Here is a 9,156-nt window from a genome sequence, read left to right on the forward strand (position 1 = left end):
AAGCTCGGGATGAAATAAGTTTTAAAATCGCTACGGTCCCTCCAAGAGAGAGAGGGTATCTGAACTTTGAACGACAAAGCATCTTAAGCAGAATCTTCAAATTTGAACATGAAAACTATATGAAGGATAAATAATTATTTGAAGGATAAATTTTATTGGTACACTAGTCTAGGGGCATCGTAAAAGGACTTTTTAAACACCGAAGACTTAAAAGAAATTTAAGATTTTAGTAGTATATTTTGCATACTTTAATAAATTTTCTCAAGTATTATCTCACCCTTTAATTTGAAGAGCGATAGCTTACTTCGACAAAGTAGCTAGTCTCGTTTGATAAAAGAATATTTGAAGGGGTCACGTTTGAAGACCTCTCTTTTAAGCATCTCCTTTCATATACTTCGAAATTTTGTCATCAAATGTGTACTTTACCTCACTTCCATTTTGAAGAATAATAATCTAATCTCATATAGAGTACTGCAACAGATTTTTCAAGTTTTACCTTAACAGTTATTCTAGCCGCCAACTTTTACATCATAGCTCAAACTTTTGCATCGTAAGTACAAACTTTGACATCGTATTCGTGGCCGCAAACTATTGCATTGTGGTTACGAAACTTTTATGTCGTGAACGCAAACTATCGCATCATAGCCGCGCTTTGAAATCGTGGCCGTGAACTTTTAATCCTGACCGCAAACTATTGAATCGTGGATGCAAACTATTGTGGCCGCAAAATATTGCATCATGGTTGCAAACTATTGTATCGTGACCGCGAACTTTTACGTATTGGTAGTAAACGTTTATGTCGTGACAACAAACTATTGCATCGTGGCCACGAACTTTTACGTTGTGGCCGCGAACTTTTACGCTGTGGCCGCAAACTTTTACATCGTGATTGCAAACTATTGCATCATGGCTGCGAACTTTTACGTCTTGGCCGTGAACTTTGACATCGTGACCGCAAATTTTTGCATCGTGGCCGCGAACTTTTACATCAACTAAATGTTCATTTAGCGAACAACTTTTCTAAAGTCTTTAAGCTACAATAAAACTTTTTAGAGGCGGTGCCTTTTCAGTTTGCTCTAAAAAGAACTTTTAGAAAAGGAATGAAATTTTAAACTCAAAAATCATGTGTTTACATAAATAATTTTTCTACTAATGTGGATTTTGTTTGATAGATCTCTTTAAGATCTTTTAAACAGTGCAAACAAAATTAAAAATTATTTTTTTTATTTATTATATTTGAGTTTGAAATTTCATTTTTTTTAAAAAGAAAGCGGAATGCCCCTCACCCTCATCGATGTACTCCCTCTGTCTCAAAATCTTTGGACTTTTTCGATATACGCGTCGTTCTTTAAACTCTTATATCTCCAAATTTATGATATTTTTGAAAATTTTGTATTATAGATTTAATTGAGAATTATCAAATAAGATTCATATTGTATATTTTTGGAGATACATAATTAGAAGATATAAGAGTTATAAAACGGCACCAATATTGAAAAAGTCTAAAGATTTGAAACGGAGAGAGTATATATGAGGTGGCCTAGACACTTTAAAAATACTTAAAGAAAATGACTAACATACGCCATTACCATCTTTCATGTGGCTAACGTGCACACCCCATCTCCTCTTCCCTCCCCAAGATTACACCTGAAACCCCAACCTTCAATTTTTTAACCTCCCTTTTAATACTCCAACCCTCCCTTAACACCCCAAACCCCACACCCTCACTAACATGCGCCTTCACCCTCTCCACCTTCTCTCCTCCCTCACCCTCACCGCCACCGCCACCACCGCGATGTCCCCTCCCTCCTCGTCCTCCTCCCTCTCTCTCTCCAAACCCACCCCGTCCCCCCCCCACAAAAAACCCTCCAACCCCTCATCAAACCCTAACCCTAATTACTCCTCCCCCTCCCTATGCAATCAACACTCCCCGTTCCTAACCCTAGACCTCCTCATCCTCGTCCTCGTCCTCTTCTCCGGCACCTTCCTCCTCACCTCCTACTTCTCCTACATCTTCCACTCCCTCTCTCTCCTCCCCCCACTCCCCTCCCTCTCTCTCTCCTCCCCCTCCGTCCTCTACTTCCTCGGCTTCTCCCTCTTCTTTCTCGCCTCCATCCTCTCCTTCGAGATCTGCTGCGGGTTTCGATCCAGAAAGTGCCAAAACCCCAGGTGCAAAGGGCTTAAAAAGGCGATGGAGTTTGACCTGCAGTTGCAGACGGAGGAGTGTTTGAGATCGTCGGCCGGGGGGTCGAGGGCGGTGAGGGAGATCGACGAGCTGCCGTGGAAGGGGGGGAGTGAGGGGAACCCGGATTATGAGTGCCTGAGGGCTGAGCTGAGGAAGATGGCGCCGCCCAACGGGCGGGCCGTGCTGCTGTTCCGGGCCAAGTGCGGGTGCCCGATCGCGAAGCTCGAGGGGTGGGGCACGAAACGCGGGCGGAAGCACAAGAAGTGAGTTCCTTGATTTTATTCCTTGCAATTTTTTTTTTTTTATATCGCTATTAGTTGCTAGTGGACGGTGGGATTGGTCCCAAGATTAGTTGGGATACGCGTAAGCTGGCCCGAGCTGTTTCACGATTAGTTTCTAGTGAACGGTGGAATTGGTCTTAGTTGCTAGGGGATGGTGGGATTGGTCCCAAGATTAGTCTGAGCCCGGACACCTCAGTTATTAGAAGAAAAAAAATAGCTCTTTCATGATGGGTTACGTTGTAATTTTGACTGCTCTAAGCTCTTTGATGACGAGTTGCTCGATTTTGTTCCTTGGAATTTTGATTCCTTGCAATTTGGTTTCATCTATTGAATTTGATTGCGTAGCTCTTTCTATATGAGTTACGTTAAAAATATGACCTTTTTAGGGGGTATTTGAGAGCCAAATAATTTTTTAGATTCTGGATTGTAGATTATCAATTTTTGAACTATATTGTAATAATCTGTAGAAGTATTTGAATAATATGTGCATAATAGACTTTACAAAAGGGTTTTGTGAGTGAAAGTATAATCAGAATCCAAAAAGCTCTGTGATTTTTGGATTCTGCATTTTCCAGTTTAGTTTTCGAAATGCATTTCAACAAAATGGATTTTGTAATTAGCTCCCAAATCCCCCACGATTGGAAAATGCACAATTTTTTAATCCAGTAATGGGGCTCCCAAAGGCCCCCTTCCCTTTTATGATTTTATGCTCTGCTCATGTCGTGGATCACATGAAGGTTGAGAACTGGAGTACTTGGAATATATGCTTGTTTCCATGATAGGTTTACTTACGGATAAAGAGGAAAATGGGAGAGTGGAGGGGATGGTATATTAGATTGTTTGAAACATAAGAAAGGGATTTTGTGGGAACTCGTATTCCAAAGGAGTACATTGCAGTTTCACTTTTGGAAAATTGCAAGCATAAAGATGGTCTGGCATGATTTAGTAAGGGTAATGTTTTTGTACTTTTGTAGGAGGGTAAATGAGAAAGTTTCGCATACTCTGATATGTCAGAGTAATATAGTATGCAGTTTGTGTGTTTGGGGTGGGGTCGCTCCTAGACCCAATGTGAGTCCGCCCCTGATTAATGAATGATCGAGTATAGATTTTACTAATCATTGAGATGAATTGATTTCTGTAATCATGTAGGGGGTTTGATGCTACCCGTTAAGTTTATAGCAGATTGAGCATATTCAACCTCATATTTTCTTATGTAGTTTTGTACTTCTATGTGATCGGTTGTCGTATGATTGATACTGGAACCAAATCATATCTTGATTTAGTGGAATTTTCCAATATCTATGGGCTCATGACTCACCAGGGAAGCATTCGGAGGTCCTAGCCTTCATTTATGCAACTAGGAAAGCTATCGTGAGTAACGAGTTTTTTCTTTCTAGTTTTCGATGACTAGGTTGCCCCATAATGGTTTTCCTCAACAAGTTCTGGACCTTTGTTGCAGAGTGAGGTGTCAGATATGGTAAATCTGAGCAGAAACCACTAATTCGTTAATTTTTTTTATGAGTAAACAATTTGTATAAAAACAAGGGATGCATATAAATAAAAGAGGCATACCAGGGAGATACAATAACAACCTAAAAGAGCTAATATCTCAAATCTGAATTGAAGAGGACGGTTTACACATGTCTATACTGGTTTAGTTTTCTGTCCTGGGTTTTGTTTTTAACCTTTTGGTTGTTAACTCCAAGAACTAAGTAATATGCACGTTGGCCCCGAGTGTTAATAGTGTAGTGGTTTTTACTTGTTATTAATGCATTTAAGAACAGCTAAAGTTACTTAATATTGTGGTAGATTTTTATTTTCTATTGTAAACCAAATACTTTTTGTAGTTTATCTAGCTCGACTTTTATGAGAAGTAATTTTCCTGCAATTTCACACTGAGGCAAGAGACCTGATTGATTTTCTAGTTAGATAATAGTAATAGGTTTGGTAAACATCATTAGTTTACTGGTTATTCTGTTTTCATGGTTATATGATTGGTTATGATTAATGCTGGATTTAAATCATTAGGTATTGGATTTGTACGCAATCTTGAATTACTAGGGAAGCATTTCCTAGATAAACAACCCACAATAACATAATTGACCTCTGGTGCACTTGGCAGAGTACGGTATCTAATATTGGTCAATCTGAGCAGGAATCAGTCACTTGAGTTGTTTTTATTTTTTGGGTTTTTTTGCATGTCTCTTTTGGTATTTTAGCTCAAAAGGTTTACTCCGTATCAATGTTTGTGCGTTTTGCTGTCTTGTCATTTAGTAGCAGTTTTACTTAGGTACATGCAACTATGCAAGAACTCCTAAACCAAATCATGAAGTGGAATTCTTTCTAATTTACCTATTCGCTTCTTTTACAAGTATTATTTTGCTAAATTTGATATATAGCTTGTAACTCCGAATCGATCCCTGATGCTTCTGAGCCTCACGCTGAACCCAACTCAATACTTAGTTTTGATTGCTCTCCGGTTTTGTATGCCCACGATGTGATCAATAAAAAATTATCCCAATCGGTGGTTTTTGACTTGGAGCTCAAATTGACCATCATTTTCATTCTGAACATGGGGAAAACACATGAGGATGTTGCAATTGAACATCATAGTCATTGACTTCTTGAAGGTTTGGGATAAGCCTACTATTTTAAGGCTACTCACCAGGGACTTGAACTAGATTTTGTTACTGTTGAAGGATGGGTTGTGGAAGTGTCAATTGGATATATTGCCCTTATCACCTTGTGCACATTAAGTCCATGAAATCTTAGGTCTTTCTCTATTAATGGGGTGGAGTATAAGTTCATTAGTTATCCGCTTATTACAAATGTTTCATATGAAAGGTTGATGGTTGAGCAAACATAGGGGCTATAGAACTCCAGAATTAAAGAAGATTTTGTTGCCCCGTCGAGCATGATCAAATTCAGATGATGTATTACAGTTGATGTGAGGCGTTGCATTCTGTAGGAGGCACTGTGTGGTGTTTTTTTTACGGTTCTCTATAATTTGTATTTTTGTTTGAAGGGGATACCTTGTGTTTTGCTTAATTATCTAAACAGTATGTTCTTAACACCTACTCCTTGCGTTTCTTGTAGGTATATTTCTTATGGTTTACTCCTTTCGTCTCTTAGTGTTGGTCCCTTTTGGGCGTTCCCACTTTTTTGGAGACATGCTCTGATTATCTCTTTGAAGAATACCTTTAATCATTTTTTTAGGGTTAGTCTTTGAAAATTCAGATATTTTTAGCTTGACTTTTTAAAGAGGACGAATATTTTGGGACATCCCAAAATGGAATAGGCGACTGACACCAAGGGACGGGGGGAGTACAACTTTTAAAGATGTTAATCCATGTCAAAAATAGAATTATGATAAATGACTTGAATCTGAATTTGATAAGTATGTTTGACGAATAAAATCTTGAACCAATCCTGATTCCTTTTGTCTCTTTTTCGGTTTTACTTCATTTTTGGCCTTACGACACTTTGGATCCAAGCATTGACTGGTTTAGGTTAGGTCCAATCACAAGTGGTTGGCATGTATCTTTTCTGTTACAAAGTCTTGGTGTTTTGTAGCTTGACTTAATTGAGTTCCACTGGCAATTTTGGCTGATAATGTCAATTTCCCCTAGGACACGAAAGGGAAAGGATGGATGCACATTTCTGTGGTGAAGTTATAAAATGTGAAGGACATAGGAAAGAAATGGCATATGTATGAGTAGTGAAGACACTTCGGTATTTGGTAATATGGGCTCTGAAATAATTGGGTAATGTGTACGTGGATCATTTGCTTGCTTTTAGTGGTGTCTTGGATAGTTGCAAGTTACGTGTTTGGCTAAGAAGCACGGATACGGATATGGGATACAAATAGTAAGAAATCATTTTCATGTATACTACATACTATAATTGGTGTGCTTTGAGTGTTGTTTTGGATATTTGCAAGTTAGGTGTTTGGCTAAGAAGCACGGATATGCATATGGATACGGGATACATACATACTATAAAAGAAATATGAAAGGAATAACCCAGTACTAACTTCTAAAATTTTTTTCATCGACAAATCTGAAGTTCTAGGAGTATTAAGATTTAAATTCATAAGACTAAAAGAACTGGGAACAGAGAAGGGATAATAGGCGTGAAAGTAAAGTGTTCTAATTTCCATGATTGGATTTATGGGTTTTTTTTTTTTCAAACTCGTAATTTGTTTCATGTGTCTACCAGTGATGGACAAACGTTCCCTCAAGTGTCCTCACTGTGTCCGGCATAAAGAAATAGAACGAATAAGTAATAGGAACTATTTCAACAAGCTTCTGACATATTGGGAAGTGTCTGATGAGTGTCAGCATTTGGCACCAGCAAACTACCTTATTGGATTTCTGCTTCTCGGGTGCTTCAGATGTTTAAGTTATGACTATACTAAGATGTGTGAGGTGCATGTTCAACAGTGTTTCAACCTTAGGGGAGTTTGGATACTTCCTGGAAAACGTACTTGGATGGAGGTGTGAGCCCACAAGTTGCCGTTGGTTTTGTTTTGGAGATGTAGTTTTGATGACAAGTTTGATACATGACTATACTAAGATGTGTGAGGTGCATGTTCAACACTGTTTCAACCTTAGGGGAGTTTGGATACTTCCTGGAAGTTTCCATGCTTCTTAGGAAAAAGTACTTGGATGGAGGTGTGAGCCCACAAGTTGCTGTTGGTTTTGTTTTGGAGATGTAGTTTGATGACAAGTTTGATGCATGACTATACTAAGATGTGTGAGGTGCATGTTCAACAGTGTTTCAACCTTAGGGGAGTTTGGATACTTCCTGGAAGTTTCCATGCTTCTTAGAAAACGTACTTGGATGGAGGTGTGAGCCCACAAATTGCCGTTGGTTTTGTTTTGGAGATGTAGTTTTGATGACAAGTTTGATACATAACCTGCTGGTCTGTTTGAAAAGAGAGAGACACTGCTCTTGGAACTTGTGAATTGTATTTATCATTGTGGCTCCTCTTTAGTTGAAGTTGAACGAAAAAGGTTGTAGTGTTTATTGCTCTTATAAGACTTGTCAGTTAGCGCATCCCTCCTTAATCCAAACGGTGTGTTCTGCTCATTTAGGTAATTGTAGGAATGGAGAATTGTCTAGCCAAGGCATACATGTTATTGCTGTACTTGTTGAATTTCTTTGTGGGTCGTATATATAAATTTCAGAAACTATCGCCGTTCAAAAAATAATTCAGAAACTATCAATCCTCCATATGCACCATGTTGATATGCTCTCTTCCAGGATTTTCACACACCGAGTGCACTCTTTTTCACAGGGGCCTGGCTCTAAATGGAGGAGGAGACTATCGCTGATTGTTCATGATGGCTCCATCAGCAGGGACCACGTACTTATGTTTCTCCTTTTACTATTATATCATTTACAACCTTTCAATTTGTGGACGTTCTTTCTTCCAGGAAACTTGTGCAAATTTAGGAAGATTCATTTGATCTTCGTGTCTTAAACAATTGTCCTTGTATGCACATTCTGTCATAGGAGATTCTCTTTCCTGGGTGGATACCAGATTATAGATGCCAATAAATTATATGAATTACAAAGTTGTTTATTGTTTTCTGCTTTCATATGCACAAGGCTTGTTTACTGATGCTAGGCAATGGATGGACATCACTGGTGTGGGTATTTTAACATTTTCTTTGATCGGGACCGATTCCACCAAATGCAAACTTAGGGACTCCCCTTACACAGGTATTTTGCACAAGTTTTCACTTGCGGAAGGTGCCCCGAAACGATCTTACTTTTAGTAGGAGTCAAACTAGAGACTTTTGTTTGTTAGGCACCAATCTGTTGCCTCTCTTACCGCTCGAGGTAACTCTTCATTTTATCCTTGTGATGGTTGGGAAGCAGCAATGACGAACTAGTTAATCATGCACTGGTGGAGTTTAGGGCGTGTTGCAAAGGTTTTGAAAATGCCCGAAACTGCGTTGATTTTATTTGGTATAATTACAATTCAAACAAACTGATCTAATCAAAAACTGTACTGTCAAAAAACAAGTTCTCATTTATGGGCTATTTCAGGGTGTTTTGGGCGTTTCTGATTTATGCATAGGTCAATATTGTTTCTTTGAATTTAAAGGGATTAGAGCATCCACGCTAAACTTGTTATTCTCGTCTTTTCGCCACGGTGGCGAGCAAAACTCCAAAAAATTCCCAGCACCAGACTCGCTTCTCCCTTGCCAACATTTGAAAATGGAATAGTACCTCGTGTTCTTTAACGTGCCACTGTTCATATGTTAAAGAGTATTTTCCCCTTCTTTTTTTTTTTTGTTCCTTCAGTACTGGAGTGTGATTGAAATACAAAAATAATATTTTTAATGAGATAATTTTAATATCGAGAGTGATGCAGTAGAAATTTTAAAAATGAGTAGCTAAAGTAATAAAGTAGCTTTTTGCTCTCTAACTCGGTTCAAAATTTAAAGATACTGGTGCAGATGCTTTTACGATTTCCGATTATTTGTCCCTAGAACATTATTTTTGAGATGTTTGGGAATTGGGATATCAGGAGTCCTGCTAGACTATTTTCATCTGATTTGACTATTTGGAATTGAACTTGAACACCAGTCGAAAGATCCAGAATCAAATAATTGATTATGCAAATTTATTTTTTCGCTTTTGGGTGTTAGGCCATTCATTGGAAATATTCATTATAAA

At 38.4% G+C, this 9,156-nt stretch overlaps 1 protein-coding gene and 2 long non-coding RNA genes across 4 annotated transcripts; 2 read left to right on the top strand and 1 right to left on the bottom strand.

Annotated features, from left to right (window-relative positions):
- Positions 1 to 1,557: 1,557 nt before the first annotated feature.
- On the top strand, positions 1,558 to 8,053 carry LOC131321667 (uncharacterized protein At5g19025-like). Of its 2 annotated transcripts, XM_058352553.1 has the most exons (3): positions 1,624 to 2,448; positions 3,878 to 3,943; positions 7,766 to 8,053. In XM_058352553.1, exons 1-3 carry the CDS (start codon positions 1,733 to 1,735, stop codon positions 7,800 to 7,802), a joined length of 819 nt encoding a protein of 272 aa, XP_058208536.1. In that variant the 5' UTR covers positions 1,624 to 1,732; the 3' UTR covers positions 7,803 to 8,053. The 2 variants fall into 2 exon arrangements, with proteins under 2 accessions (XP_058208537.1, XP_058208536.1); XM_058352554.1 differs by lacking the exon at positions 3,878 to 3,943 and having other exon boundaries at positions 1,558 to 2,448.
- LOC131321670 (uncharacterized) lies at positions 3,950 to 6,473 on the top strand. The gene is made up of 2 exons (XR_009198601.1): positions 3,950 to 6,290; positions 6,411 to 6,473. It is a non-coding gene; the product is annotated as an uncharacterized LOC131321670 (long non-coding RNA).
- On the bottom strand, positions 6,692 to 7,375 carry LOC131321669 (uncharacterized). Its single transcript, XR_009198600.1, has 2 exons — positions 7,066 to 7,375; positions 6,692 to 6,874 (listed from the first exon to the last, which is right to left on the bottom strand). It is a non-coding gene; the product is annotated as an uncharacterized LOC131321669 (long non-coding RNA).
- Positions 8,054 to 9,156: the final 1,103 nt, after the last annotated feature.

This window comes from Rhododendron vialii, chromosome 4a (assembly GCF_030253575.1).
Source record: "Rhododendron vialii isolate Sample 1 chromosome 4a, ASM3025357v1".
Classification (NCBI taxonomy): Eukaryota; Viridiplantae; Streptophyta; class Magnoliopsida; order Ericales; family Ericaceae; genus Rhododendron; species Rhododendron vialii.

What these genes read in the sequence shown, in the direction of transcription:
- LOC131321667 (XM_058352553.1), top strand. Translation starts at nt 1,733, where the DNA reads ATGCGCCTTCACCCTCTCCACCTTCTCTCCTCCCTCACCCTCACCGCC. An exon ending in CGCGGGCGGAAGCACAAGAA is followed by an intron (nt 2,449 to 3,877) that starts GTGAGTTCCTTG and finishes TTCGATGACTAG; the next exon opens with GTTGCCCCATAATGGTTTTC. An exon ending in AGAGTGAGGTGTCAGATATG is followed by an intron (nt 3,944 to 7,765) that starts GTAAATCTGAGC and finishes TCTTTTTCACAG; the next exon opens with GGGCCTGGCTCTAAATGGAG.